The sequence below is a fragment of the Bufo bufo genome, chromosome 4, assembly GCF_905171765.1.
Source record: "Bufo bufo chromosome 4, aBufBuf1.1, whole genome shotgun sequence".
Classification (NCBI taxonomy): Eukaryota; Metazoa; Chordata; class Amphibia; order Anura; family Bufonidae; genus Bufo; species Bufo bufo.
The window spans coordinates 616754995-616767522 of NC_053392.1; the positions used below are offsets into that span (position 1 = coordinate 616754995).

At 45.1% G+C, this 12528-nt stretch overlaps 2 protein-coding genes across 3 annotated transcripts in view; both read right to left on the reverse strand.

Moving 5' to 3' along the window:
- Positions 1-12528, reverse strand: part of LOC120999664 (oocyte zinc finger protein XlCOF6-like) — a 2208135-nt gene that overhangs the window by 1674948 nt on the left and 520659 nt on the right. The window lies entirely within an intron of this gene.
- Positions 1-12528, reverse strand: part of LOC120999659 (gastrula zinc finger protein XlCGF57.1-like) — a 225612-nt gene that overhangs the window by 212903 nt on the left and 181 nt on the right. For both annotated transcript variants that reach the window (XM_040430658.1, XM_040430654.1), the window contains exon 2: positions 12399-12496. In XM_040430658.1, the coding sequence (XP_040286592.1) occupies positions 12399-12496 (98 nt within the window). The remainder of the gene's footprint in view (positions 1-12398; positions 12497-12528) is intronic.

Sequence of the window (12528 nt, forward strand, 5' to 3'; positions counted from 1 at the left end):
CTACGTCCACCTCTATCTCTCTCATCTTTCCTACATTGTATTCCCCCTCTCCTTGCCCTCTTTCCCCCGCCCCCTTCTTTCCCGTGAACTATATGTCATCATTCGCTTCCCGTGCTTTACATTTTTTGCCCCCTTATTCCCTTCTATTTCATTTTTTCATTTTTGTCATTCCTTTTTTTTTTCATCTTCTTTCTTTCATTTTTTACTTTCTTTTATCTCTTTTTTCTTCTCTTTTTTTCATTTTCTTAATTTTTTTCCCTTTTTTACATTGTTTTCTTTTTTACCTTTGTTCTCTTTCAGTACTGTCCCCTCAATATGTCAAATCTGTCTTATCCCTTCCGATAATCTATCTTTCCAGTTTTTCATTCATTTTTACTCCATATTCTCTCCTATAGGGATGCTCCCGTTTTCACTAAACTCTCGCTGTACTGTACTATTATCTCCCCTTCACTGTTACTATCCCGATTGTACCGTACATCTTAGCATACTGTGGTAAGGTGAACAGAAAAGTGTATGGTAAAGTCCTGGAAGGGATGTATATCCCACCCAGCTTCCTCAACTGGGTGAGGTAAATAAAATCCAGAAGGTTAAAATGGTCTCAGCAATGTGTAGGTTGCTGAGACAGTTTTGTTAAGTTTATGGGCTGGATTTTATTGGACTGGGAGAAGGTAGGATTGGTAGAGGGACCTCCCCAGTCCACCCCATACCGGGACTGGTTTTCGCCTAGCCTGAGGGATCCCAGCTGAAGCCAGCTGGGATCATCAAGGGGAAATAAAGCACAGTCCACGCCGTCAGTCTGGAGAGAGTAATGCCTGGAGAAAGCCTGGGAAGCTGGCTGCCCTGCTGGCTAGAGAAGCCGGATTCTCTGTGTGACCTGTGTTCAATAGGTGAGCTAGGAACTTCACTGTATTAGCCAGAGCCCAGACGGGCAGGTGTTTATTTTAGTTTGGTTTATGTTTTGTGGTGTTGGACCTTCACCTTACCCAGTGAATTATAACTGGGGTTGCCTGTATTGCCGGAATGTGATAAATAAAGCAACATTTGGACTTTAACCCTGTGGTCTGCAAGAGAATCTGTCATCGCCGCCCTACCTGGGAGTGTAACCCCTTACAATTGGTGTCGGATGCAGGCAAGCGTCCCTGCTGAAAAAAGGCAATAGCAGGTTGCTAAGGGCAACGGCGTGACAGTTGATGATTTAATATCCTGGGTAAAAGCTGCAAATACAATGCAAAGTGCATCAAGTCCCATGGAGGAAATGATGAAGCAGCTGGTTCAGGCTAACCTAAGGCAACAACAGGCCATGGAGCAACAGCAGAGGTTGCATGCAGAGGATAAAAATAGACACGAAGAAGCCTTACGTGTCCAACAACAGGCTAACGCGCAGCAACAACAGGCCATGGCACAGCAGCAGGAAACTAAGTATCTGGGTAAGCCCCCCAGAGACTTTGAATGTGAGGAGGGTTGTGCAGGGGGCCTTGCAAAACCGGACACTTGATGATGATATCGAGGCCTACCTGACCGTATTTGAGAGGGTAGCGGAAAGAGAATGGCTGCCAATAGCAGAGTGGGCAGAGGTCCTTGCGCCCTTTTTGTCCGGCGAACCACAAAAGGCCTACTATGACCTCAGGGAGCAGGATGTCTGGGACTATGTCAAATTAAAAATGGAGATCCTGGCTCGTTTGGGCGTTACACCAGCGGTTCGTGACCGGAGGGTCCACACGTGGAGCTACAACATAGACAAGCCTGACCGATCTCAGATGTTTGACCTCCTCCATCTTGTACGGAAGTGGCTGGAACCTGAGTCTTCTACACCGGACCAGATCGTGGAGAAAGTAGTGGTGGATCACTACTTCAGAGCCCTCCCGGCAAAGCTACAATGGTGGGTCGGACATGGAGACCCCAAAACTGCGGATCAGCTCGTGATGTCCCTACCACACCAACACCTCCCCGGAGTGCCCAACCTGTGTCATCTGTGGGTAAGAGAGTTCTGGCTGTTGGGGGTGTGTGGAAGGGTGCAAGAGAGAATAAGGCTCTAGAGGTTGGGCGTGGGCATAAGGCTGAGTCTCCCAGGCAGTCCAGACCCGGAGAGATTTTCTCACCTAGAAGACCTGGGGCGACCCAGTGCTGGAGGTGCCGTGAGTGGGGACACATTGCTGCCTATTGCCCTCTGACCTCAGAGCCCATGGAGTGTGCCGGGAGCCGGAGACAGTCGCTGTATGCGGTGCCAGTGTGTGCGGCCTCCCCAGAACTAGAGACTGAGCCGCAGATGTGTACCCTGGTGATAAATGACTGCTCTGTCAGGGCTCTTTTGGACTCCGGTAGTCTGGTCACCTTAGAGCATGCCAGCTTCGTGGCTGGGAATTATGTGCCGGACAAAAGAGTAAGTGTGCTGTGCATCCATGGGGATGAAAAATCATACTCGGTGGCTTGCGTTAATCTGGAGACTCCGACTGGGACTGTATCCTACGAAGTCGGGGTCGTAAAAAGACTTATGCATGATATGATATTGGGCCGGGACTTCCCCTCGTTTTGGAAGTTGTGGGAGAAGAGAAACACTCCTGCAGAATCTGTGCCGTCTCCTTTAAATAATCATTGCTATGAGGGGCCCATTGAATCCAACGGTTTAAAAGAAAAAGACCATTGAAAACAATGGTGCCGATAAGGTGCAAAATAAAGATGTCATGGTAACTGAAATGTCTGATGAAAATGTGGGGTTATGTGACGTACCTGATAATGACACTTTTCCATTGCAGGTGTTAGCTGGCGAAGATGAAGCTTCCTTAACTGGGGAAAATGTGTTGGACTTAGGGGTGTCTCGAGGTAACTTTGGTACAGAGCAATTGAGAGACCCCGCTCTCATGAGTGCTAACGAAAATGTTACCGTGATAGATGGTGTACCACAGGTACCAGAAGCTGACCAGAAATTTCCGCATTTTGCCATGAATGGAAACCTGCTGCATCGAGTTAACAAATGCAACAATGAAATTGTGGAGCAGCTTCTGGTGCCAAAACCCTATAGACATATGGTACTAGACCTCGCACATAACCACGTACTTGGAGGTCATTTGGGTGTTAGCAAAACACAGGAGAAGGTACTACAAAGATTTTTCTGGCCTGGAATATACAAGGAAGTGGAAATATACTGCGAGTCCTGCCCAACCTGCCGGATAAGTGCCCGGACCTCACATTTCCGGAGTCCCTTGGTGCCTCTTCCCATCATTGAGGTACCTTTTGAAAGAATTGCCATGGACTTGGTGGGTCCCATTGTTAAGTCAGCTAGGGGGCACCAGTATATCTTGGTTGTGTTGGACTATGCCACACGATACCCGGAAGCGGTAACCTTGCGAAACATGGCGTCCAAAAATATTGCCCGGGAATTATTTTTCATGTTCTCCCGCTGAAGCCATCTGGGATCGTCAAGGGGAAATAAAGCACAGTCCAGGCTGTCAGTCTGGGGAGAGTAATGCCTGGAGAAAGTCTGGGAAGCTGGCTGCCCTGCTGGCTAAAGAAGCCGAATTCTCTGTGTGAACGGTGTTCAATAGGTGAGTTAGGAACTTCACTGTATTAGCCAGAGCCCAGACGGGCAGGTGTTTATTTTGGTTTGGTTTATGTTTTGTGGTGTTGGACCTTCACATTACCCAGTGAATTATAACTGGGGTTGCCTGTATTGCCAGAGTGTGATAAATAAAGCAACATTTGGACTTTAACCCTGTGGTCTGCAAGAGAATCTGTCATCGCCACCCAACCTGAGAGTGTAACCCCTTACAATACACACATTCAAAATTCACACCACGGAAGCGTGGTCTCGCGAGACTATCGCTCCGGCCGGATATCTTCCACACTACAGACCTCAAACTGAGGTCTGACACGCACGGTGGAACGCAAGCGCACGTGACAGACCAACGCACACGCTTTATAAGACGCCGTTCACACCGGCACAACATGGCATCTTCTTGTAGTGCAGCAGCACATTTTGTGAGACTCAGCCATCGTCAGAACGATACCTTCCAAATTCCTTACAGAGCGGCACCAGGTAGGCCAGCAGTCCATGTTTCTCCAGTTATCTTACTTATCCCTGTGAGTTCAACAGGATCTGTTCTCCCCCCTTTAGTGTCCCTGGTGTTTCTGTCCCTCTGTAGCTTCTTAACTTAGTCTCCTTAACTAGAATTGCACAGCATTCATTTTAGGACAGCTGTATGCACGTCCTGTACACCATAGATATTACTGTGGACCTCGGCCTCCATGTGATTGTGTGTTCTATTTGTAATGGATTCTCGCCATGTCAACATCATGTCACCATGTTTCCGTCATATTACATGTTATATGTTACATCAACTGCATTATGTTTATACCACTTATTGCATGCAATAGAAATACATGGACTTCCGCAGAAAATGCCACAGATATGAATGATATATCTCTTGCCTCATAACCAACTACTCAGTACCATGTTTGTCGTGATGTGTATAATTGTTATTCACTGTATACATTTCTTTCTGTTTGTACTTCAGTTTAAAAAAGGCCTTGTTGGCTGAAACGTCACGTCTAAGCCGCATTACTATTAAAATTTACTAATCAGGAACATTTACTTATGTCGCTGGAGTTTTTTTGATCTAACCTGAGGATAGGTCATCAATATTAAAATCCTGGAAAACCCCTTTACGCTTCTGAATACTGGTGATGACGGTTGGATGGCAAAACATGTAGGGGAACTTTGGTCTTTGCTTTAAATTCAAAAGACTTGAGAATAAATAAGCTTATGCAGGCTAAGTGAATAAATATATTGACTAAATGTGATAAAAAATTTAAAACAGACAAATCATATACAGAGAACTAAAAGTAAATAATCACTGGCCTGTAACACTATACAATATGGGGGGGAACTCCTGTCGCCATGTAGTCGCACATGGCCGACACCCCATGGTGATAAGAAACAGAGACAGATCTACAACATTCTACCTGGATGATGTTCAATCGAGTTCCCATTAACTGTCGTTCACAAGGTTTATCCCTTTCAGCCTCTCCTCCTAAGGACGTCCAATGTGCGGCACGCAGGGCAGAGATAATCACTCAGGAATGCAGCCTTCTCAGTACAATGGGGGATACGTGCATGTTATCTAACGATCCCTGACTCACTACATTACAAGGAATATCATTACAAAAAGGTGATATAATATTGTAAGGGGACAGAACCAATCAGTACTTCATTATGTATGTAAAATACACTTTCAACACAGACTTTAAAAAAAAAACGTATTTTCTCTTACTGTCTGATATCATTGGCGGTGTTGTACTGCAGGCGCACTGTCACCAGCCATATAGCCAGGACTGTGAGTGAAAAAATAAAGGGGTTGTGCAGCAATATATATTGATGATCTATCCTCAGGTCATCAATATCAGATTGGCAGGGGTACGACAGCCGGCACCACCGCCGATCAGCTGTTTGAAGAGGAGGCAGCTGCAGTGAATGGAGAGAGTACCTGTCATTACACTGCGCCGCCCAAACTGTGAAGATGACAGGCAGTATAATGAAGAAAAGCAGCACTCCTCTACAAACAGCTTATTAGCGGGGGTACCGGGTGTCAGACCCCTGCCAATCTGATATTAATGACCTATTCTGAGGATCAATAATATATATTGCTGCATAACCCCTTTAAGAAAGTGATGGCATTCGGGTCTATTATATGAAATAGGCTAGGGTACTGATCGGTGACATCGGTTCAGAGTTAGATATGACAAATACACAGATAATGATTAGATAGCGATCGGCTCCCGGTTTTGGCGCTCTCAGATGCCATTGTCACATTTGACCACAGCATCTGGGAGAGCTAAAACTGGGAGCCGCGAGCTTCCCGGACTGGTCCACAGTCCCCTGGCTGAGATCAAGGAAGGAGTCCCATACTAGTAATAGGCCGGAGCCTTCACAAGGCTTCCAGGTCAATTACTAATATATTCCAATGCTGGCCTGCAGGAGGCAGCATTGCATTGGAATATATTGAATCTTGTATATGTATAAATATCCATTACAGAATACAAGTGGCAATTTAAAGGGCTTCTGTCAGCCCACTAAACCGTTTTTTTTTTTTTTGTTTAATAATAACCCCTACACTGCGATTTATCCATACATTAGTAAAATAATAATTTTCATTCAGTAGAATTTGATAAAACGCTATTTTTATAATATGTAAATTACCTTGCTACCAGCAAGTAGGGCGGCTACTTGCTGGTAGCAGCCGCATCCTCCGATCGTAATGACGCCCCCTCCGCTTGTTGATTGACAGGGCCAGCGGACGGGATCGTTCTCTGCTGGCCCTGCCTGTTTTCATTCAATATCTGGCGCCTGCGCCGCGGCCGTACCTATCTTCAATCTGCGCAGGCGCACTGAGAGGCGGCCACTCACTCGGCCGCTCCATCCTCAATGCGCCTGCGCCGATGACGTCACATCTACACCCGGCGCAGGCGCATTGAGGAGCGAGCGGCCGAGTGAGTGGCCGCCTCTCAGTGCGCCTGCGCAGATTGAAGATAGGTACGGCCGCGGCGCAGGCGCCAGATATTGAATGAAAACAGGCAGGGCCAGCAGAGAACGATCCCGTCCGCTGGCCCTGTCAATCAACAAGCGGAGGGGGCGTCATTACGATGGGAGGATGCGGCTGCTACCAGCAAGTAGCCGCCCTACTTGCTGGTAGCAAGGTAATTTACATATTATAAAAATAGCGTTTTATCAAATTCTACTGAACGAAAATTATTATTTTACTAATGTATGCAGAGATCGCAGTGTAGGGGTTATTATTAAACAAAAAAAAAAAAAATGGTTTAGTGGGCTGACAGAAGCCCTTTAACCTCCTCAGGACCGCCGTACGCAGGATTGCGTCTTTGCGGCGGCCCTGCTCTTCTGGGTGGACGCGTCGGCGCGTCCTCTCGCGAGACGCGAGATTTCCTGTGAACGCGCGCACACAGGCGCGCGCGCTCACAGGAACGGAAGGTAAGAGAGTGGATCTCCAGCCTGCCAGCGGCGACCGTTCGCTGGCAGGCTGGAGATGTGATTTTTTTAACCCCTAACAGGTATATTAGACGCTGTTTTGATAACAGCGTCTAATATACCTGCTACCTGGTCCTCTGGTGGTCCCCTTTGTTTGGATCGACCACCAGAGGACACAGGCAGCTCAGTAAAGTAGCACCAAGCACCACACTACACTACACCCCCCCCTGTCACTTATTAACCCCTTATTCACCCTTGATCACCCCTGATCACCCCATATAGACTCCCTGATCAACCCCCTGTCATTGATTACACCCCTGTCATTGATCAACCCCCTGTAAAGCTCCATTCAGATGTCCGCATGATTTTTACGGATCCACTGATAGATGGATCGGATCCGCAAAACACATACAGGCGTCTCCCTGGAGCCTTCCAGGGGGGGTGATCACCCCATATAGACTCCCTGATCACCCCCCCTGTCATTGATCACCCCCCCCTGTCATGCTGCATTCAGATGTCCGTATGATTTTTACGGATCCACGGATACATGGATCGGATCCGCAAAACACATACGGACATCTGAATGGAGCCTTACAGGGGGGTGATCACCACATATTGACTCTCTGATCACCCCCCTGTCATTGATCACCCCCCTGTCATTGATCACCCCCCCTGTCATTGATCACCCTCTGTAAGGCTCCATTCAGACATTTTTTTGGCCCAAGTTAGCGGAATTTTTTTTTTTCTTACAAAGTCTCATATTCCACTAAATAAAATCTCACATGAACTCACCATACCCCTCACGGAATCCAAATGCGTAAAATTTTTTAGACATTTATATTCCAGACTTCTTCTCACGCTTTAGGGCCCCTAGAATGCCAGGGCAGTATAAATACCCCACATGTGACCCCATTTCGGAAAGAAGACACCCCAAGGTATTCCGTGAGGGGCATATTGAGTCCATGAAAGATTGAAATTTTTGTCCCAAGTTAGCGGAAAGGGAGACTTTGTGAGAAAAAAAAAATATATATCAATTTCTGCTAACTTGTGCCAAAAAAAAAAAAAAATTCTATGAACTCGCCATGCCCCTCATTGAATACCTTGGGGTGTCTTCTTTCCAAAATGGGGTCACATGTGGGGTATTTATACTGCCCTGGCATTCTAGGGGCCCTAAAGCGTGAGAAAAAGTCTGGGATCCAAATGTCTAAAAATGCCCTCATAAAATGAATGTGGGCCCCTTTGCGCATCTAGGCGGCAAAAAAGTGTCACACATGTGGTATCGCCGTACTCAGGAGAAGTTGGGGAATGTGTTTTGGGGTGTCATTTTACATATACCCATGCTGGGTGAGATAAATATCTTGGTCAAATGCCAACTTTGTATAAAAAAATGGGAAATGTTGTCTTTTGCCAAGATATTTCTTTCACCCAGCATGGGTATATGTAAAAAGACACCCCAAAACACATTCCTCAACTTCTCCTGAATACGGAGATACCAGATGTGTGACACTTTTTTGCAGCCTAGGTGGGCAAAGGGGCCCACATTCCAAAGAGCACCTTTAGGATTTCACAGGTCATTTACCTACTTACCACACATTAGGGCCCCTGGAAAATGCCAGGGCAGTATAACTACCCCACAAGTGACCCCATTTTGGAAAGAAGACACCCCAAGGTATTCCGTGAGGGGCATGGCGAGTTCCTAGAATTTTTTATTTTTTGTCACAAGTTAGTGGAAAATGATGATTTTTTTTTTTTTTTTTTTTTCATACAAAGTCTCATATTCCACTAACTTGTGACAAAAAATAAAAACTTCCATGAACTCACTATGCCCATCAGCGAATACCTTGGGGTGTCTTCTTTTTAAAATGGGGTCACTTGTGGGGTAGTTATACTGCCCTGGCATTCTAGGGGCCCAAATGTGTGGTAAGGAGTTTGAAATCAAATTCTGTAAAAAATGACCAGTGAAATCCGAAAGGTGCTCTTTGGAATATGGGCCCCTTTGCCCACCTAGGCTGCAAGAAAGTGTCACACATCTGGTATCTCCGTACTCAGGAGAAGTTGGGGAATGTGTTTTGGGGTGTCATTTTACATATACCCATGCTGGGTGAGAGAAATATCTTGGCAAAAGACAACTTTTCACATTTTTTTATACAAAGTTGGCATTTGACCAAGATATTTATCTCACCCAGCATGGGTATATGTAAAAAGACACCCCAAAACACATTCCTCAACTTCTCCTGAATACAGAGATACCAGATGTGTGACACTTTTTTGCAGCCTAGGTGGGCAAAGGGGCCCATATTCCAAAGAGCACCTTTCGGATTTCACTGGTCATTTTTTACAGAATTTGATTTCAAACTCCTTACCACACATTTGGGCCCCTAGAATGCCAGGGCAGTATAACTACCCCACAAGTGACCCCATTTTGGAAAGAAGACACCCCAAGGTATTCCGTGATGGGCATAGTGAGTTCATAGAACTTTTTATTTTTTGTCACAAGTTAGTGGAATATGAGACTTTGTAAGAAGAAAAAAATAAAATAAAAAATCATCATTTCCGCTAACTTGTGACAAAAAATAAAAAGTTCTATGAACTCACTATGCCCATCAGCGAATACATTAGGGTGTCTACTTTCCGAAATGGGGTCATTTGTGGGGTGTTTGTACTGTCTGGGCATTGTAGAACCTCAGGAAACATGACAGGTGCTCAGAAAGTCAGAGCTGCTTCAAAAAGCGGAAATTCACATTTTTGTACCATAGTTTGTAAACGCTATAACTTTTACCCAAACCATTTTTTTTTTTTACCCAAACATTTTTTTTTTATCAAAGACATGTAGAACAATAAATTTAGAGCAAAATTTATATATGGATGTCGTTTTTTTTTGCTAAATTTTACAACTGAAAGTGAAAAATGTCATTTTTTTGCAAAAAAATCGTTAAATTTCGATTAATAACAAAAAAAGTAAAAATGTCAGCAGCAATGAAATACCACCAAATGAAAGCTCTATTAGTGAGAAGAAAAGGAGGTAAAATTCATTTGGGTGGTAAGTTGCATGACCGAGCAATAAACGGTGAAAGTAGTGTAGGTCAGAAGTGTAAAAAGTGGCCTGGTCATTCAGGGTGTTTAAGCACTGGGGGCTGAGGTGGTTAATGATTGCTTGTTATAGTTACTTTGGGTGATTTAAAAAAAAGTTAAAAAAGAGTTTGAAAAAATATAAAGAAATTTTTAATTCAAATCACCCGCTTCCCTTACAATAAAAAAAGTAAGCAAATAAAAAATAAAACATCATGGGCATCACCACGTCCAAAACACCCGTACTATTAAAATAATACAAATACAGTGCAAATAACACCTAATACTAATAACACCCCATGGGTCCATATACTACAGGTTTATAACGGAGGCCTATCGTATCATGTGACCTTTACTCAGAAACGGCATTTACCCTCCAGTCTTTTTGTGATTGTTTCTGTCCATATTGTGTCACATTGTACCGGTGCCAAGGAAGAAGATAAATATATTGGGGCACTATATCCAGGAGGAGGAGGTTTCTCTGAACTTCAGATTTCCCATTAATAAAGACATTTACAGTCAAATGAGATTTATGAAAGGTTCTTACCATTCACGGACACCGATCTGGGTTTTTTGAGCTCACTCGTCGTTCCACCTGAACTTTCCTGCAGTAAAGATCCCACATTAAAGACATGAGAAAACAGAGAACTATACTCCACTGCTAGCTTATCTTATATCCAGGCGAAGCTCAAACACCCCTAGAAGACATGAACCTTTCTGCCCTGAAGAAGAAGGATCTCCTCACGTGGTGATCAGACAGGATCAACATTCAGACAAGTATCTTACACATATGAAATGTGACATTTTTCTGCATGAAATGACCTGCTCCTATCCTGGAGAGGACGCTGTGCTCATCACCTCCAGTTCTTACATTATTGTATGGTAAAAAGCCTGTCATTGCTTCTGGAAACTGAACCTTATATCCACTTGCTCTTGTCCTTTGTGGTGACCTGATTCTAGATGAGAAGGTAATAATGTTTTGCAAAAGCAGGAAGATTCTGTCCCTGATGAGTCAGTCACTGACTGTTAAATGGAGTCTGTCACCAGATTTTGACCTTATAGACCGCTTACATAGCGCTCTAGCATAGCAGTCTATGATTCTAATGGTACCTTTGATGTTTTCTTGTGAAGTTCCCCCAAGGCAAAAACTGACTTTTATTCATATGTAAATTAGGGCTCGCAAGTGCCCAGGGGAGGCGTTCACCTCGTTGGTGCCCAGGCTGTTCTGCCTCTTTTCGTCATATCCCCGCCCCAGCCTCTTCCTCTGCCCACCCCGCTCTTCCTTTGCGTCCTCCTTCTCTGCAGCGAGATCCCGCGCCTGCGATATCCATAGTTTTGCCGGGGCATGTGCACTGCGTTGCCTATTGTGGGCACGGCATCGCAGTAACTACTGCGCATGCCCCGTCCAAGCAATGGAGAGAGCAGGTGTGGGATCTCGCTGCAGAGAACTTGAGAAGGAGGACACAAAGGAAGAGCGGGGTGGGCAGAGGAAGAGGCTGGGGCGGGGATATGACGAAAAGAGGCAGAACTTCCTGGGCACCAACGAGGTGAACGCCGCCCCTGGGCACTTGCGAGCCCTAATTTACATATGAATAAAAGTCCGTTTTTTGCCTTGGGGGAACTTCACAAGAAAACATCAAAGGTACCATTAGAATCATAGACTGCTATGCTAAAACGCTGTGAAAGCGGTCTACAAGGTCAAAATCTGGTGACAGACTCCCTTTAATACAGGACAGTATCTGCTGTAGATGCAGCTGACTGGCATTGTGCTGTCATTTAGTCTATGACTTACATCTACTCTGCAGTACTTTATTTTTACCCACATTGAATCTCAGTTGCCAAGTGGATGTCCAAACAGGAGAACATTTAATACAATCTTTTATGACATCAGAAACCATTTGTAGCCATCAACAAGATGCAATGGAGCCTACAGTATACTCCACTGCTGCTGGGGTTCCGGCATATGAGGAAGCAAAGAAAATCATCTGCGGAAGCAGCAAAGAGCAATGGCCGCAAAGTAACCCAGAATGTCTGTAAGTAACAGTGTGTGTGAACTGTATATACTGTATAAATCCCATGCACCTTAAGGATCCTCTGATGTCACGGGGTCACATGACATTCTTAAGTGACGTGACTCTGAAGCAGGTGCAGGCTTATGTGGCAGGAAGACCCTTTCATACACTTAGAAGGAGTTTGAGCCAGGGCTGTTTTGATGCACAAATTTGTGTGTGGAGAGATGGCAACAGACCTGTGTACTGGTGGGGGTTGGGGGAGATGCCAACCTGCCATTTCTAGTTATGCCCCAGACATCAGTCTGTAGAGGATAGGTAGAAACCTCAGCTGCACTTACTTGATGATCCAATGGGACATTGTGCTTTTCCTGTGGACAGTCCTGGGAATACAGAGGACTGGGACATCTCTCTGGTGGATTTCTCTGACTGGATCCATCTGTAGAAAATACACACAGCGACTGAATACAT